Genomic DNA, 18,552 nt, shown 5'->3' with positions numbered 1-18,552 from the left:
GCAGATTAGTAACTGTTGGTAGTTTTAAAATTCATAGCAGTTGATATTTTATTAACTTTAAATGATGACTATTACTGATTACAAAATTCCATATTAATTGTTTGTTGATTGTTTTGATTCTTGGCTTGAATGTGAGATCTTTGCACATAAAAGATATCACTGTGGCAAACAGCAAATGTAAATGTAAATGGAACCTCCTTGTGTCTCTTTTTTTCTAAAAGTTACTCTATACATTAGTTTGCTGTTTCTGTATCTTTAGAAATGATTACATCTGTGAATGGGTTTATATTTGTTGATGAAAGCTAAATTAATTCAGTGTGCTTATGGCATGATATGACATTGCTTAGACATAGCTTTTTTTTTTTTTTAGTTCCCTGACTTGATGTTTCTAGTGAGCTTTTAACATGTATTTATTAGTTGTTTATTCTTCACAGTATCTGTATTCCTGCACATCTTTTAACAATAAAGTATATATTGAACTAAATTGTTTATCTTCTGCTGTCTCTTATCCTTTAGTCTAATCTCACACAAAAACACTCATAACAACAAATAAACACTACCAATGCACAAGTAACATTTTAGTTCATGGAGGGGGGGACCAGATGCTAGAGAAGATGAAAAGAGAATCATGAAAGATTTGTTTTCTGATGTTCTTTTAAGCCTGTTTTGTTCCTTGACTTGCGTGTGTCATTTCATTACATTGTGCAAGGTGCAGCTTCCAGTAAACGTGTTAACATCCTGTTGACTGTGGGTGGTGTTTCCCAGCTTAAGTACCAACGAGTGGCACAGATCAGATGCAGGAGGGCTTCAGTTGTCCACTGACAGCTTTCCAACAGCTATCATGCAACTGATACATCTGGCAGCTGCAGTCATTCTTGGTGAGTCAACCATCACTATAAAATAACTTATTGAATTCATTTTAACATTGCTGTGTGTTGAGAGGGAATCTAACTAAAACTAAGGCTTTAAAGCAGAGCTGCATGTAATGCATGTACAAGCAACCAAAGTGTGTCTTCAATCAGTGATGTTAAACTTGCATATGTATTTGTATTAAACATACCTTCTCTATATCAGCTTAAGACAAATACTAAATATATCAAAATGGTGTATAGATGAATATAATGCAATAAATTCACATGCATAAATACATGATTGTAATGTGCTTATATTATAGGGGCTGTGATACCTCAGATATCCAGCTTCAGCATTTCATCTCCACCTTCTGACTGTCTGGCTGCTGTAGACACCTGCATGTCAAATCTATGCAAGTGGAGTGAAGAGGCATTTTACGGAAGCATCTGTGAGGGTAAAAATGACATATTTCAAATTTTCCATTTCTGCTGCAGGATATATTGGAACATGGTGTTATCATTATGTTTTCTAGTGGCATTATAAAAGTAATGATTTCATTTCCTCAGAAGGCTCAGGGCATGAGGCTAATTAATTGAATTGCACTTCTTGGAGTATGGCTTAAATGTATTAACCGAGGTAATAACCTAGAGCAAAGTTTGTAATACTAAATAAATAGACTATAATGAATAGGCCATCATATGCCTTTTAAATATAATCTGTTTTGACATTAGAATCCTGTATGATGATAGTGAACTTTATGTTGTCTGCATATAACCATCCAACCATCACAAGAGAGCCAATCAGAGCAGCAGGCACATAGGAAACACCTGTTGCACAAACAAGACCCGCTCGCTTATGGAAAATCCTGTTTTTTTACCTCCCTCTTGTGTTTGTGTAAATCAAGATGAAGGGTGCCAAATAAAAGGCTCAGAGGTCTGTAACTTGACCATCCAGACTGTACTGGACCAATTTCCCTCTCTGCACGGGTGTGTGTGTGCCTGGGAGGAGGAGCTTTGTGACTCTATACAAGCGCTGGCCATACAATGCCACCACAAGCCAGGTGCAGTATTCTCAGTAGTCTCAGAGATAAGCATTTATAGGTGAAATTGCATTTGTATTTACCAAAGGCGATCTGATGTACTGTGTGACCGAACACTATTGTGCTACTGAATGAACAAAAGACAGAAGGCATTTGTTGGAGAACAGCTGATCATGTTTCCAATTCTTGTTACAGCAGCTCAGAGGAGGAGGAGCACAGTGATGGACTGGCAGTCAAGCAGTTTAATAGGCTATGGTAAATATTGAATTATGTTTTACCTCAATTAAAAGATAAAATGATGTGGTCCTACTGAATTCAATCAAGATAAAAGGGATGTTTCTGTAAAACACAACTATTACATGTCTTTTTTCCAGTACACAATGGTTCTGCATCGTGCTTGGACCAAATGACAGTTTGTGTCAGTGATCCAGTTTGCAACAGGTACCTAGCACCTGTCCTTACTGCATGCACTGAACAACAGTGCGACCGCGACCGCTGTCAGGAAGTGACCCAACAGTTCTACGGCAGCATGCCGCACAATGTCGCAGAGATGCTGGTCATGTGTGAGTGTGAGGCTTTAGATCAGAGCTGTCTGGATATGAAAACTGCTCTGCATAGAGGCACATGTGGACAGCAGACCAGAATCTGCCAGGATACAGTTAACCAGTGTGTTGAGGACAGTCACTGCAGGTATGTTGTTATTCTGTCAGACCTCTGTCTGGCACTGCATAATACTGAAAAAGAAATGACTTGATGCCATGGAAGTATTCTTCACCCAAGGATGATCATAAAACCATTATATTTATTATATTATGAAATAAATGAGGCTGTACTTTGAGCTAAATGCTAACATCAGCATGCTAACATGGTCCCAATGACCATGTTAACATGATGATATTTAACAAATAGGCTCTACACCATCTTAATAGTTGATATTAGCAATAAACACATTGTACAGCTGAACCTAATGGGAATGTCATAAACCAAAGTATTGGACAGATTAAAATGTTGACCTGATGATGGCGCTAGATGAAAAGTCTAGGGTTGACCACAGTTATGAGACCTTAATGTCTGTACCACATTTCTAAACAAATGTGAAACTTATGGTGGTGCTAGAGGAAAATTCAGGTTCATTAGGATTTATCATCTGGGAAACACACATCTGTGCTATATTTCATGTAAATCCATCCCATTAGTGGCTCAGTGTTGTCACAGTCGACACGTTTTTAAGTACATCTCCAAATTGCTATAAATCTAATTAAGCTGAAATGTCCACAGGCAATTGTTGCATCACAATCTTTATATCACCGGTGCAGTTGGAGAGGCTCTTTCCTAAGTATTAATTTATTTGTGTTTAAACTTATATCTATTTAAATCTTGTTTTATTTCCACCACATCTATGTATATCTATATGTGTGTGTGTGTGTGTGTGTGTGTGTGTGTGTGTGTGTGTGTGTGTGTGTGTGTGTGTGTGTGTGTATTAAAGTGCTATATAAATTAAATACACTTGAACTCTTTGTTTTGTATTTTCCCTGAACACTAAAGCAAACAACCCAGTCCCAGAGACTGCACCCAAAACATGTTTTTCTCTGATTTACCAGAGACCTGTTAAAAACTTTCCGAGCCAAATGCTGGAGCCCTGAAGAAGCACAATGCAGCAACAGCGACCTGCAAAATGATGATTGTATTACACAGATGGATTCAGCTCTCATCCTTGGTACAGATCCTGAATGTAAAATTGCCTTCTTGGCCACTTTAGGCACAGCACTTCACTATCCTTGTGCATGCGAGGGAATGCGCAATAATGATCTACTGACGTGCAACATGATTCATGATGTGTTTCATAATAGATCACGCTTCAGTGAGTAGGATTTTGATTTACGAAACAGGCAATTTATAGTTACATTTGTTAATTGGAGAGGTTTTAATGCATTTTCATGTGTATTTCAGTTAAATCTTGGAAAAGCAGCAGTGGTCCTACTAAACCTCCTGAAATCGATGAATCTGAGCAAGGTCATGCATGGTCACATGGTAAATTCACATTTGAAATTCAGCACTTTAAACTGATTGTGAAATCCAATAAATCTATACAGAGAGAGGCAAAGGGGTGCGTTGGTTTGCACTGTTGCCCTACAACAACAAGGTTCAGTTTTCCTTCCACAGTCCAAAGACATGCAGGTTAATTGGTGACGTCCAGGCTTCTTGCCCAATTGGCTCCCTCAAGGAGAAGCAGATAGAGTTAATGGATGGATGGATATCAATACAGTTTTCAATATTTACACTGAGGAAGGCTCAAGCTGATACATATTGTTTTACTTTTCAATGTCTTGCCAAATAAATGAAAGGCCTTTTATTTTTTGTAACCAACCTTAAGTGCCTGGATATGTTTTTATGACCTTTTTGGTCATGACTCTTCCTCCTCTCTGTGACAGTTCTTAATAAATTGAATGTTGAATATTTTGTCTTCTCAGATTATCTACTGTATGCTTTTGCAACTGTGCTACTTGTTGGAGTTGTTACATTAATGCCTCTGGCTGTTGTCAGTAAAATATGGTAAGTACATCAACATTAAAATATATCAAGTGTCTCTGATTTGTAATGATAATACACCATGTGAATGTTTACTGTTATTTCTTTTGTCTTGTAGGATGTTGAGAAGAGACAAAACAAAATTTCACCATCTGCAGAAGAGCAATTGTGTTATTCCCTGATGTTTATTCATCTGTTAAATGTTTGTCTTGAAAATCATAATTTTTCAAATTTCCAATGTTGTTCCTTTTTAACTCAAAAAGATTGTAGATGTTGCATAAATGTCTTTTTTCCCACAATGTTGATAAGAACATATATCAAGAATTATCCACATATACTCCATTATGGCAGCATTGATAAAGTAATGATATATTTCATACACTGGTCTTGGTAACATATGACAATGCTGCTATTAGAGTAATCAGTCTGAATTGCAGTGTTTTATTAAAGAAAATCTATTTGAAGTAGAGCTGGGCAATATATGGATATTGTGATAGGAGACTAGATATCACCTTAGATTTGGTAATTGTAATATGGTAAGTGTTGTCTTTCTGCTTTTAAAGGCTGCATTACACTGAAGTGATGTCATTTTTTGAACTTACCAGGCTGTTCTAGCTGTTTTATTATTTGCCTTTAACCACTAAGTCATTACTGTATGTCAACATTACTGATGATTATTTATCCAAAATCTCATTGTGAAGGCACCATTTGTTAACCCTACAATATCGTCGAAATATCAACGAAGTATTTGGTCAAGAATATCTCAGCCCTAATTTCAAGTGATAAAAACCTATGTCCTTTACAGTTATAAATGTTGCACAAGCAAAATACTGTTGTGACAAGATATAATGTATGTCGGAGACAGATGATCATGTGAGAGATCACATGATTTTTTCTTGAATCACAAAAGAAACATTTCACTCCACAGTAAATTATCGATCCTCACATTTTCATCTGTTTTACACTGACTTGTGCTGTCAATCATTGTAAGAATCAACACGTCTGACAGATTGCTTTATGTCATCACTTGTCTTTTTGTGACAGTTTATTGGTGCTCTGGGCTTCAACTATATCTGATAATAAACTTCACTCTGAACACCTTGAAGTCTCAGTGTGTTCAAAATGCTGTATCATTTCTGAGGTGACATACCGTGTTTTGATCCACGGTTAAAAAGCAGCTTTTAAAGGAACTAGTGCAGTGCCAATTTAAAATGTGCCTGTTTGGAACAGGCTGATTGCTTGGCCTCCGGTATTGTTGCTTGTAGCATTCTGGAGAACCGCTCATCCATAGATTCATACTCAACACTGTGTTTCCTTGGATCCTGAGCAATGCACCTACAAAGTTGAGTCCCCTAGTAATGCTCTAGTCTAGGCATCACTTGGGTGCAAAAGTTCACACGAACACTTTATGGCCTCAATTGAGCCCCATGCAATGCAATGGTTATGGATAAGTACAGATACAATGCACAGATGGGATCTGTTGCATCTCCTTTAGGTGTGGGCATAAAACCAAAGCACCCTCTGCCAGAGTGGCGTTTTTCCTGTAGGCTATTCGCTAGAGGCAGTATTGATTTCCAAATAGACATATTAGTTGCTTGTTTTGAAATAACCACCGTGGTTATAAAGTAGAGCATGGATGTATGGTAAACTTACACAATTTGAGTTGCAATGGCTGAGTGGTGCTGTTTCTGTAGGCAATCTGCTGGTGCTTGTTGACTCCAGGGATGTGAAGAAGAGATCGGTTGTAAACGTTAGAATATCCAGCAGCAAAAGTAAACTGTCAATGAGCTGCGGCCGTAAAGGCCCGCTGCGAATGTAGGTGAAGACATGACCGACTTACTCTGCATAGCCCTGAGCTGTTCGCTTGTTTACTCAAAGTTCATTATTATTAATGTGTCACATGTCCAAATTGCACCAACTTCAACACTGCACATCCTTGGGTCTCCATAAATAGACCAAGAGTAAAGTACTAGATTGAATGAAAGGTTCCCAATATATGCAAATGACATACATACATACATACATACATATATACATACATACATACATACATACATACATACATACAGACAGATAGACAGACAGGACAGAGTCCTTGCTATAGTTAGAAGCTTGCAGTTTTTTTCCCCTTCGACAGGCATTTGTTTTAGAAAACTCACCAGAACAAGTAGAAGGGGAGCCAGAGCTTTCAGCTATCAGGGTCCTCTCCTGTGGAACCAGCTCCCAGTCTGGGTTCGGGAGGCAGACACTGTCACTATATTTAAGAGTAAACTTAAAACTGTCCTCTTCGATAAAGCTTATAGTTAGGGAGTGAGGAGTTGCAGCATTCGACTAGACCAGTGGGGGAGGGTGTATAACTACAGACACAGCACCTCTTCTCTTCTCTGCTTCTCTTCATAGTGGTCAGATTCATCTACCAACCCTTATAGAACTGGCTCAGGTTTGCCTTGCACCAGCTCTTAATTATGCTGTTATAGTTTTAGACTGTCAGGGGACTTCCTCTGACACACTGAGCTCCTCTCTCTTTCCATCTTTGTGCATCCATGTCCCAGAAATGCTTGTTACTAACTTAGCTCTGGGGAGCTGATTCCCCAGAGTCCTTATGTTTTTTTGCCCAGCAGATTTCCTTGGATTAGGGTGGCACCTAAATCATGTTTGCAGCTGTCGCCGTGGTCCTGCTCCGTGCCCTGCTATGCCCTGCTACACCCTGCTACGCTCTGCAGTGCCCTGCTACGTGCTGCTGCACCCTGCAGTGCCCTGCTACGTCCTGCTATGTCCAGCTATGCCCTGCTACACCCTGCTACACCCTGTAACGCCCTGCTACACCCTGTAACGCCCTGCTATGCCATGCACTACTACAACTACTATTTCTAGTCACAGTTCCATTATCTTTATTGTGACTATTATTGCCACTGTTCATCACACCCCAACCGGCACCATCAGACACCGCCTACCAAGAGCCTGGGTCTGTCCAAGGTTTCTCCCTAAAAGGAAGTTTTCCTCACCACCCGAGGTTTCTCCCTAAAAGGGAGTTTTTCCTCGCCACTAAATGCTTGCTCTTGGGGGAATAACTGGAATTGTTGGGTCTTTGTAAATTATAGAGTGTGGTCTAGACCTACGCTATCTGTAAAGTGTCTTGAGATAACTCTTGTTATGATTTCATACTATAAATAAAATTTAATTGAATTGAATGAGATCATTTGTTGCTAATAACATTTTATTCAAAAACAAAATCAAAACATACAGTATGCATGTCACAAACAGCAGATTACTTACAGTAAGGCTTAAGAAGAACATGTTTGGTACAGTCAAAAGCCAACAAGTAAGAGATCAATAGAGAGTCAATAGACAGAGCCTGTTAACTTTCTCCAGGTCAAACACAGAAAATTGTTAAGAGTCAGGAAATAATGCAGGACTGCCTAAACTACTTGACAAGACAAAATAAAGCAGATGCTTTTTATGCTTTGGACTAAATAATATAACTTTGGGTTTATTGTCATTCTGCTGTAAAAATGTTTCAGCCAACCAGGCTCCTGGAGTTGACAATAATTGGTTAGTTTACTGTAATTATTAGACTCCAAAGGTACATACTGTAGGTAAATCTGTACATGGACCTGCCTATTCTTGTTTGCACAAGATAATATGTTGTGCACAACTATTATAATAAATAAATGAAGGGAAAGGACCGAATCAGAGGCACTGGTGAAATCACAGTAATAAACAGCGTAATATAATTATATTGTGATAATGTTTTGACTTCTACACTAATGAGCTATAACACTATTTAGGAGAAGAGAAGTGAAGCTGGACAGGCTTCATAGCAACAGACTGTTTAGATTCAATGTTTCACCTGTTCAACATGTCTGGACTGTGGGAGGAAGGAAGGAAACCCACACGGACATGGGAGAGATCGTGACTGTACTGTAAGTAAACACAACCACATGCAAACACATGCAGCTGAACACAGAAAGACCCCCGCTGGTTTGAAACCAGAACATTCCTGCAGTAAAACCGCAGTGCTGAACACTGAGTCAACCATGAAGATGTGGATGTAAATATAGGAGAGGACATGTTAGATTGACGTGAAGGGGGCTGGGCAGGGATTTGCCTTCTTCTAGTTTTTTTCATCTTATTCATCTGTTCTCCATCAAACCCTCCTTGTTTTGTGAGAGTAATTGTTGTGTTCTGAACAACCTTATTTAAGGTTTTTTTGGTATCCTGGTGATCAATGAACAATCTTTTTCACCATCTCTCTTCGGGTTGACCTCTGGTCCGAGAAGGTGAACCTGCTCTTCTCTCAGGAATTCCCGTCTCTCTTAAAGTCATTCAGTGCTTTGTGCTTCTGCTGACATAAGGGTTTCCTGGGAGGGTTTTTGAAGGTGCTGAGACCTTGCTGGTTTGCCTCACATTTTCTTCTCACAGCATGATGTTCTGAGAGGTTGGGTATTGTTTGCAAAAAAAGTTTGTCTAAGTGCCTGCAAGCTTGTGTGTGTGGCATGCACTCTCACCATGATCCTGCATCACTTGGAGTTGTATAATGGTTGCTGCTGGCAGCTAGTGTGTCTATTTATTGGGCTTTTGGCTGGAAGGCAGAAATATTGTAGTGTTTGGCTTGTCCCACTCTAACTTGTTTTAACCAAGTGTTATACTTGGAGAGTTAGGGAATTCTTTCACCATATTCAAACAACTGAATGCAGAGTTGCTCTGTGGATGGCAGTGACATTCAGTCAGTACTGTAATCTGTCCAAAATGACATATCTCAACAGCTACTAAATGGATTGACATGTGGTATGGTTCCCAGAAGATGAATTCTAATGACTTTGGTGATCCCCTGACTTTTTATGTAGCCCTGCCAACAGGTCAAAATTTTCACTTATTCAAATATTTCAAAATGGATTGTGTGGATTGACACAAAGTGAAGTTTGGTGCACACACTACAATGACTTTTTATGTTGCACCATCATTAGGTCCATTTTTTAAGTTTTCCAGTAGGCTACTTTGGTTTATGACCAAACCGGCAAAAATGATAACACTACATCATCACCATCAGGCTCATTTGTACTTTGTGCTCAGTGCTACTTACCAAATGTTAGCATGCTAATGTGCTAAACTAAAATGGTGAACATGGTAAACATTATGCTGGTTGAATCAGCATGTTAGCATTGTCACTGTGACTATGTTATGCTTGTTGATGCTAGCATTTAGCTCAAAGAACAGCCTCATTGAGCTGCTAGCGTGACTCAGTCTCAGTGCAAATATAAATACTGCTTTATATGCTTTAAGTTTAGCACAGGCGACAGTCAAATTCAGCTTTATATACATTGTAAAGTTACATATCTGTATACCTAAAGTGCAAAGATAGCAACTGTAGGTTTAATGAGTCAGACAACCAACACTGAGTTGGTTGATTTATGAAAATCCTTCCTTTTTTATCAGCTTTAGCCAAGGGGTCAACACACATGCAGTAATGTGTTTAGAGAACAGTGGAGAGGAAATAGATTCCTCATTTCCAAGTCGAAATCAAACCCCCCAAACAACCTTCCCAGAAGAAAGTAAACACACTTTGATTAAATGACACCATGCTGACTCACTAGTACATTAGCAGCAACTGAGAAGTTTTTGTATAAAATGATGGTAATTTTCACACAATACCAGTAAATCTGCATTTTGTCTTTCACATGATTCATCCTGTAAGACTTTGGGACTTTATTGTTCCCTGGTTTGACTCACAAGCTTGCTCATTATTGGATTGTTGCCACCTGATTTCCCTTCGTCTACAAGCAGCTGTTTTCCCAAAACTGAGCATGTGTGACTGCACTTGAATGCATAATTGTTTGCATATAAATGATGAAGATGGACAATTTTGGCTAGGCAATTACTACATTTTAATACATTTATGCAAATGTTCCAGTTCTCTCCCACATCTATTCATTAGAGTCAAGTTGCTTTCCGGACAAAGGGCAATTAACTCATAATGATAATTTTTCTCAAACACAATATCTACGCCATTTATTCTTAGCCATAAAATCTCATTCAAATGTAGTGTCTCATTACATTTTTAATTGTATTATGTTTTACAGATAGCACAGTAAGATGTAAACAGGCAGGAGAAAACATTTGACAATCACACAGACGCGTAGCTTATGTCATGGTAAAAGGTTTTTTTAATGGAAAAAAGCGATCAAGGAGCACTTCTTAAAGGTCCCGTGGCATGAAAATGTCACTTTATGAGGTTTTTTAACATTAATATGAGTTCCCCCAGCCTGCCTATGGTCCCCCAGTGGCTAGAAATGGCGATAGGTGTAAACCGAGCCCTGGGTATCCTGCTTTGCCTTTGAGAAAATGAAAGCTCAGATGGGCTGATCTGGAATCTTGCTCCTTATGAGCTCATAAGGAGGAAGGTTACCTCCCCTTTCTCTGCTTTGCCTGCACAGAGAATTTGCAAGGGAGTAAGCTTCTCCTCGGACCGCGAACCTCCTATGGCGCCATTTTGATGCTACCAAGCCATCACCTCCCGTTAGCATTCCATTGACTGCCATTCATTTTGGCGCCACTTTGACAGCAAATAACTTTACATCTGAAGCGTTTAAAGACTCTATTTGTCCATTGTTTATGTCTAAAGAAACCCAACAATGTATAAAAGGCTCCATTACCTTGTACCTCACGTTATGGCTCCGTAGCAGACATTTTTGTAAAAATAGGCTAACGATTGTGTCATAACCACGCGACTTACTGTCGCATAGTAGAGGAATTACCGTATAGTACAGGAGAAGCGCGCAGGCAGTTTCGTCTCACATTAGCTGTTTAAGTGTAATTACTAATGTTAACTAGCATTTTAGTTAGCAATAATTAGCCTGTGCCTATGTTATCTCCTTACATATACCTACGCTCTCCGTCTCTGCAATATTCGGAATGATTGAGATTTCTCTTGGCACAGCTACCAGAAGACTTACAACTTTCAGACAGGTTGCTCATGGCACATTTACGTCGTCTCTCTCAGTTGGAGGCTGCGCAGTAACGCTCAGCCATCACCAGAAAAGTGCTTCTAATGGCCTTCACTGGTCTCCGTCCAGAGCAACGGGATCTGTTGGTCCATTCTTATATACAGTCTATGAGAATTTGGCAGATTTTTTGGCAATTTGGCAATTGGCAATTTTTACAGACACAGAAATGGAACATCCTAAGGAAAGCTCATTGTGGGACTGGCTCTAATGGCTGCAATTCTGCACCAAGGCTGAATTTCGGGAAATAAACTTCAGATACAGTATTAGGGGACCACTAAGGCCTATATAAAAGCATCCAAAAAGCAGCATGTCATTGGACCTTTAAATGATCTTTGGCAAACCTGAGAGCAAAAATCCTTCGGAGGCAGCTTTTAACTTGTTTTTTTTGTGGTAGTTTGAGAGGAGTCGTGTTTTCAGCTGCTATTCATACAAGATCTGACTCTGGTAAGAAAAGGAGGAGGAGTAAAGTGCATAAAGAGATTCATTTTTAAAAAGCAGGAAGGAGCTTCTTCCTTTCGCTGTTTGTCATCTCCGTTTATTAAAATGAAAAATCTGTGGTGTTTTGAAGTTCAGCAAGTTGTCAAAACAGACTCAATTCTTATTCTGTTACTTTATTTTATAAGTCACTGAGTTACGAAGTCAAAGTGACCTTTACTAGGTTTATTTGTCTGAGCCAAATAAATATTAGAAAGTTTTGAAACAGAGGTGAATAATTCAGCTTTTAAAAAGTCCATTATGTATTCATGACTTATCAATTCATCAATCTTGACATTTCTCACAAATTAATACTCTCCTTTTGTAATGCAAATAATGTATTTGGATGAGACACCTCTGACAGGAGGATCAACTACAAAAGCATCGGCAGCAACAAAAGGGGAAGCACTTTAAAGGGAGCAGAGTCAATTATTTAAATATTTTCCCTCACAGAAACACATCCCAGTGTTCTGCCTCTTGCCTTGGCAACCTTGGAGTTTGTCTCGCGATGTAAAGCATTGCAGATGAAGTCACCAGCCTCTATAACTTTGGCAAGGTTCACACCCTGCAAAGAAAAATATTGTAGCATCAGGTAAAATGTGGTCTATATCGACGATGTTTAATTTCCAGGATTATTCAGGTGCCTCCAAAAATTCCGCCGGATGTCCCTCTTTTTAGGCCGGATGTCGGTCGACTTCTGCTTTCTTTGTGTTGGCATTCTAAACTCCGGTCGATTTATGAGGGCTACGGTTAACTGCTCCTTAGATCTCTGCAGGGTAAATCCAGACTGTCTAATCTGAGTTTTCTGTTGCACGACTAAAACAACTTTGAACGTACACGTTCTACCCAAACAAGTTCCTTCCAGAGGCTATTTTGCAGAGGCACCGTTGCTCCGTCCGGCACTTAGCATCGCCCAAGACGATTGTGATTGGTTTAAAGAAATGCCAGTAAACCAGAGCACGTTTTTCTCCCATCCCAGAATGCTGTGTGGACTAATGTGAGACTAGTTCAAATGCAATGTCTACAAGGTGATTTTGTTTTAAGATGAACAAAAAGTGTCAACTTAACGGCAGGCATGAATTTAATGGAAAGTGTGCAACAGGTGATAGAAAACTAAAGTGCAGTAAACATATCTCTCCAGCAGGGGTAAGGATTGTTAAATAAATTATCCCTGAGACTGGGCATGCAACACTGTGGGCTTGTGCAAGTTGTGTAAAACCACTGATATTATAAATAAACATTTACAGAGCCGTATGTTTGCAGAGCAATCTGCTTATGTAAATGAGTTCTAAAAGATTGTTGAGTTTGGTTGATCTGTTGGGATTATAGACACATACAATACAAAGTGCACTGTGAAGACACACTTACAGTTTCAATGCCCATGCCATGGAGCATGTAGAGAACATCCTCTGTTGAAACATTGCCAGATGAACCCTGAGCGTATGGGCAACCTCCCAGGCCAGCTACTGCAGAATCCACCACACAGACCCCCATCTGCAAAGGACACACAACAGAAACATTCAGCGCCTCCACACAAGCTTCACCTCAGGTTAAAATCCAGGAACAAAGATCCTTGTTCTGTTGGATTGTTCTGCCCGCTGCAGCGCACCTTGCCAGGGCTGCGGTCGTGTTTTACAGCTGTTTAGGAGAACTGTGGGCTTATGTCCTGAGGTGGGCACAGAATGTCCCACCATATGGCTTAGTCATCCTCTTTGTCAGCTTAAACCACTAGTACCACATAATTATGGCCCTGTTCGTACGAGAGGAACATTATAAATGCTGAACAGAATATTTCATATGTTTCTGATTCTTTGGGTTACTCATGTTTTACAGCACTACTCTGCCCTTAACCATGGGGATTCACTTTCTTGCCACATTGAGAAGACATTTTTTTCCTCGGCTGGACGGTGTCCTTTTACACAGTGCCAACAATACAGGAATTCATTACTACACAAACGTGCAGTTGCTACATATAATCATTAATGTCATAAATTATTTTATTGATGGTGCCTACAAGAGATTACTTTTAAGGCTGTTTACTTTGTTTGGCTCATTGGCTGCTTACAATCAACTTAATTGTTATATTTTGTGGGAAATGCTTGTTGTTCTTTCTTACTGCCAACAATTCCTAGTGTCCTCTATATGAAAAAATAATGATGCGTTTTCAGTTGTTTTTTCTGAATTTCAAATACTTTTGTTGAACGGCTTAGGAAATAATAGTGTATTGATTTTTTTTTTTATGTTAATGCCACAAGAGTTAATTCATATAGATATAATTTCTCTGAATGCACATATTACATAAAGAGACAAAACTGCAGTTCTTGCAATTTACGTATATAACCTAACCACGAGTGTAACCTTTGTTTTCACACCGAAAAAAATTACAAGGCCAGACCTTCAGTTTTTCAGTGATTACGGACTAAGGTCTCGGGATGTTTTCCACATGTCCCTGGGATCGTCATGAGAATATTAAAGATGTTTTCCAGCTTCCGTGGCAGAGCCAGATGTCAGAGGAACCCACAGTGAGGCAAAATGAACATGCTGATCCTTTCAGTGGCATTGGGTCATGAAGTACTTTCACCCCATGGAGCCAAACCAAGCCAGCTAAATTAAAAGAATCTCTATTGGCTTTTTTTGAACAATGCTGCTAATTGGCTGCTTTTCCTCCAGACAAGAACCTACTTCTTTCAGGGCCCGTCTGAGCCAGCCGTAATTGCTGTTTGTGTTGGCAAAGGAAGAGGAGGAGGTGGGGTAGAAGTAGGAGGAGATCTACTCCGGTGTGTGCAGTGCACAAGATTTCCAGACCTTGGATAAAGCCAGAGCAGGATATTGTACTAGGCAGATTTTTTTTGTAGTATAAACACAGAGTTGTAATCTAGCATGCCAATCCTCTCGCTTTCAGCTGCTAACCGTGTAAGGCCAGGGGTCCTTCGCATACTGTTTCGGAGAGGAACAAAACGGACCCTTCAGCAGCGTGCCCTGTTCCTCTGGACACTAATCGCGCAGGAATTGGTGGTCAGCAGCTCGAGCTTGCCAATGCTCAGTTAGCTTCACACTGCCCAGAAACCAGATGTGCACCCAGTGTTAAAAAGCCATAATCAGTGAGCTGTGGCCATATAAAAACAATACATTCCTGGGTAAAGACACAACTCAAACTTCAAACTTGCATGCTTTGGGATAAGCTTGTTGACATTCTATACTATTCTATACTACAAGGCTGAAGATGGACATGCTCCCATTTTGGTTTTATAACTGCGTCAGAGAGAGAGAAAGAGAGAGCATGCATTCACTGAAGGATATGAAGCAGTGATGCTTTACCCACTGCTACATAAACTGGGAAGCTGAAAGAAACCATCACAGATCCACTGTTGACACATATATCACCTCTTTCCAGGAACGCATAAATAAGCTTGCCACTGGGTATTAAGGGGCAGCTAGGAGATAGACAAAACAAACATATAAAGAATAAATAAATGACATTTTTGCTTCATGATTTATTTGAGCATAAAACATTCTGAACTATATAATCACCTCATTAACCTCTTCATGGATTACTGGGCTCCATGAATGCAGAACAACCATTAACCATGACAATCAGTCTTAATAATACAGAACACATTCTGATCCTAATCTAAGATCCTGGTGTTTTAAAATGATTCAATTTTATGTCTTTATGTTCAGGTGGAAGCTATGTGGTCAGTAACAGGTAAAGAACACTATCAAATCAAACCATATTTAACTTTGTTACACCCAAAACAAGGAAATTAATTTGGTCGGAGCAGCCACGAAGACCGAAAAATAAAATTGACAGAGACAATCCATAAAACATATAGTACAATGCTGAATGCACCTGTTGCACTTATTCTTATTGACCAAGTCTTAGGCGTGGTAAAGATATCATTAGAAGATTATATATAATATTTAACAATAATATTACAACTGTGAACCTGCTTTAGTGTTTTATTTCCCTAAAGATTATACTTTGGTTCGTCTTTGTGATGTTTGGTCTTGTCGGTTATTATAAGGTCCTGAATGTCGAATTCATATTTTCTTTTAATGTATTACATCAACCTACCCGGGAGCTGCAGATAAAAATTAGACTTAAGGTCAATTCTGACACATCTACATCATATTAATGTTTATTAATTTGTGTTGTCCCAGATATATGAATGAATAAAGTGGACAACATCTGACAATGATAATGTAGGGAAATACAACATAAAGTTGTACTGAAAGTATCAAACACTTCCAGTAGATTTTTGAGTGTTCCTAAAACAAAGTTATTGACCTCGAAGAGCCCATAATGGTCCAACAGTGCCTCATGGCCAGAGACAAAAGAAAATACTGAAGATAAATGTTATTGTTAGCAGAGAGCTCAAGTGTGACTGTGAGCACAAACAGGTTATACTGTACTCCCCAGCTGCAGCTGTACACAATACACCAAAATTGCGGGTAAGAATAAATAATTTTCCTTGCCAAGCCTGTGAAATCTAAGTACATACATTGTCATTGTGTGACCTGCCAGGAGTAGGTTTCTAACAAAGCCCCCCCAGACCTCCTGAGAAAGAAAAAAAGGTACAAAGACTGAGGAATGTCTTTATCAAGAACAAAAGAGGTGACTCAGGGCTGACAGCGCTGGGGGAATTCGTTTCTTTCCCAGTTGGTGGTGTGGACTTCTGGCAAACAGTAATGAAAAACTATGATCAAATCTTTCATTTCCATCTTGTTTATGGGTAGGCAAACCATCCTTGGCTGCTATTATTTTCTGTGGCCACGGGGCAGCTGTGATGAATCATTCTAAATATGATCAGCAGAGGAATTTAACCGTCCCTCTGCGCTTTTTCACTCTGCCATTCAAAATCAAGGCTTACTTTAAAAATATTTGCGACTTTACACACAGACATTGTTGAGCTTTTCTTCAGCACAATATTGCAGGGTTATAAATAGCACTGTATAGATAATCAAGAGAAAAGCATCAACATTAGAGTAGGCCTTAATCAAGGTTAATCAAGGTTATTTCTTCCATTCTTCCACTTCTTCCTAAAGGCTTTACTGTGATTTGTGTGCTGGCATTGTTGACTATGAATCATATTTTTAGGGTTATATTAAAAAATGTGCTGGTGCAGTAAATATTTGTTTAACATCTGTAAACTCAGTTAATCTTTTTTACACACCAGTTACAAGGCAAGCATCTGCTATCTCAAGTTATAATACTATGAACTGCCATGTATTCATTCTTAATAATTTTCAGCAATAATGCTATTAAAGTAAATATTTATTTATATATAATACAGTAAGCACGCAAACAAATTTATACTACTGTATACAGGATTATATTTAGTAGACAGTAATGCAGTAAGAAGTAATAACTGGCCTACTTTAAATATAATATGAAATGAATGTGTGTAATATGTGAAAAATACCAGCTACATATGTGGTAACAACTGTAATTATTGTATTTATTAGTATTAATATTGAGTTGTTTTATCTTTGGTGGGAGTTTAACTCTTGTTAATAAAAAGTTTCCAGGTCTCAAAACAAGGTATTTGTTATTCTTGGGGTGACACTGTAAATTATGACATTACCACAGTAATGATGCAGTAATTTACGCAAACTAAAAGTCATAAAGCATAATAATTATCTTCTGCAGGCCAGATATTTACAAGTGCTATCAAAGTTTCTTGGGTTGAGTTGGGACTGCAGCTGCAGCGCTATTTATCACGTGCTCAGCAGTGAGCGAATGAAAGGATCATTTTCCACTGGCCTTTAAGCACAGCATTGTCAGAGTTCAACAGCCAAGCGACAGATGAGTTAGGAGCCCCCCAGGGCCCTTCTATCCACCTAGCTCTCAGTTGCTTTGTCCAACAGACACTGAATAGGTGAGCCTTTGTGCTGACCCTCTCACATCTGTTGACCCACCCAGCCCCCAATGAGCTTCCTCTTCTGCAATGACAATGTGCTCCAGAGAACTGATACAGCCATATCTGGGTTACCTTGTTTTATGTCTGGATTTATGTCAGTTTTAAACTTGCTATGGGCAAAAGCGCTGGGAAAAAAAACACCACGAGAGCTCTTCCACATGGATTTATAACCTAATTACATGTTTGTGACCTGTATGGAAACAGAGTACTGTATATTACTGTAATAGTCAATTACTTTTTTTTCTTCTTCTTCTTCACTACAAAACATGTGCACTGTGATGGAAGGGCCCGTTGGAAATATCTTATGTTCATTAAGATTCTGGGATTTTTTCTTCAGTGGGCAGTTTGTGAATCATCTTGCTTTGTGGGGAGGCTTAGATCATGTTTCTTAATGCCCCTCTTCCTTGTTGACTGATGGTTCCTGCTTTTCTGTGTCCCATTGTAACCTACACATTTGTTTTGTGCTGTCTCAATACTCCCCAAAACAGAGGATACATTCATAATGTTGTAAACTGACACATTGTCATTAAAGCTCAGGGCAGATTCAAGTTTACAGTCAGTTTCATAAAGACTTGGACATCGACACATTGTTTTACACTTCATACTCATAATTTCAATATTTGTTTAAGATGTAAGCTCTTAAATACTTGATTTTGATATGATTTCAAACAACCTTAAATGGACAGAATCCTAATTAAACATTTTGATGAAAATTTCACTTCCTTTTGCATGA

At 39.0% G+C, this 18,552-nt stretch overlaps 2 protein-coding genes across 7 annotated transcripts in view; one reads left to right on the top strand and one right to left on the bottom strand.

The window, feature by feature from the left end:
* The first annotated feature begins 785 nt into the window (after positions 1-785).
* On the top strand, positions 786-6,370 carry gfral (GDNF family receptor alpha like). The gene is made up of 9 exons (XM_031303555.2): positions 786-878; positions 1,175-1,306; positions 1,757-1,912; positions 2,087-2,146; positions 2,266-2,581; positions 3,493-3,752; positions 3,842-3,922; positions 4,363-4,444; positions 4,539-6,370. Exons 1-9 carry the CDS (start codon positions 842-844, stop codon positions 4,600-4,602), a joined length of 1,188 nt encoding a protein of 395 aa, XP_031159415.1. The 5' UTR covers positions 786-841; the 3' UTR covers positions 4,603-6,370.
* Positions 6,371-11,943: 5,573 nt separating this feature from the next.
* Positions 11,944-18,552, bottom strand: part of hmgcll1 (3-hydroxymethyl-3-methylglutaryl-CoA lyase-like 1) — a 16,587-nt gene continuing 9,978 nt past the window's right edge. For all 6 annotated transcript variants that reach the window (XM_035992750.1, XM_031303517.2, XM_031303525.2 and 3 more), the window contains 2 exons: positions 13,267-13,392; positions 11,944-12,463 (listed from right to left, as the gene is read on the bottom strand). In XM_035992750.1, coding sequence (XP_035848643.1) covers positions 12,332-12,463; positions 13,267-13,392 — 258 coding nt within the window. In that variant the 3' untranslated portion in view covers positions 11,944-12,331. The remainder of the gene's footprint in view (positions 12,464-13,266; positions 13,393-18,552) is intronic.

The sequence above is a fragment of the Sander lucioperca genome, chromosome 15, assembly GCF_008315115.2.
Source record: "Sander lucioperca isolate FBNREF2018 chromosome 15, SLUC_FBN_1.2, whole genome shotgun sequence".
NCBI classification, from domain to species: Eukaryota; Metazoa; Chordata; class Actinopteri; order Perciformes; family Percidae; genus Sander; species Sander lucioperca.
The sequence above is the reverse complement of the archived record's forward strand: the minus strand, read 5'-3'. Positions and strand labels throughout refer to the sequence as shown.

Bases quoted from the DNA above. Each gene is read 5' to 3' on its own strand.
- gfral (XM_031303555.2), top strand. From the start codon at position 842: ATGCAACTGATACATCTGGCAGCTGCAGTCATTCTTG. The intron at 1,307-1,756 runs GTAAAAATGACA...GTGTAAATCAAG, and splicing joins TTACGGAAGCATCTGTGAGG to ATGAAGGGTGCCAAATAAAA. The intron at 2,582-3,492 runs GTATGTTGTTAT...CTGATTTACCAG, and splicing joins GTTGAGGACAGTCACTGCAG to AGACCTGTTAAAAACTTTCC.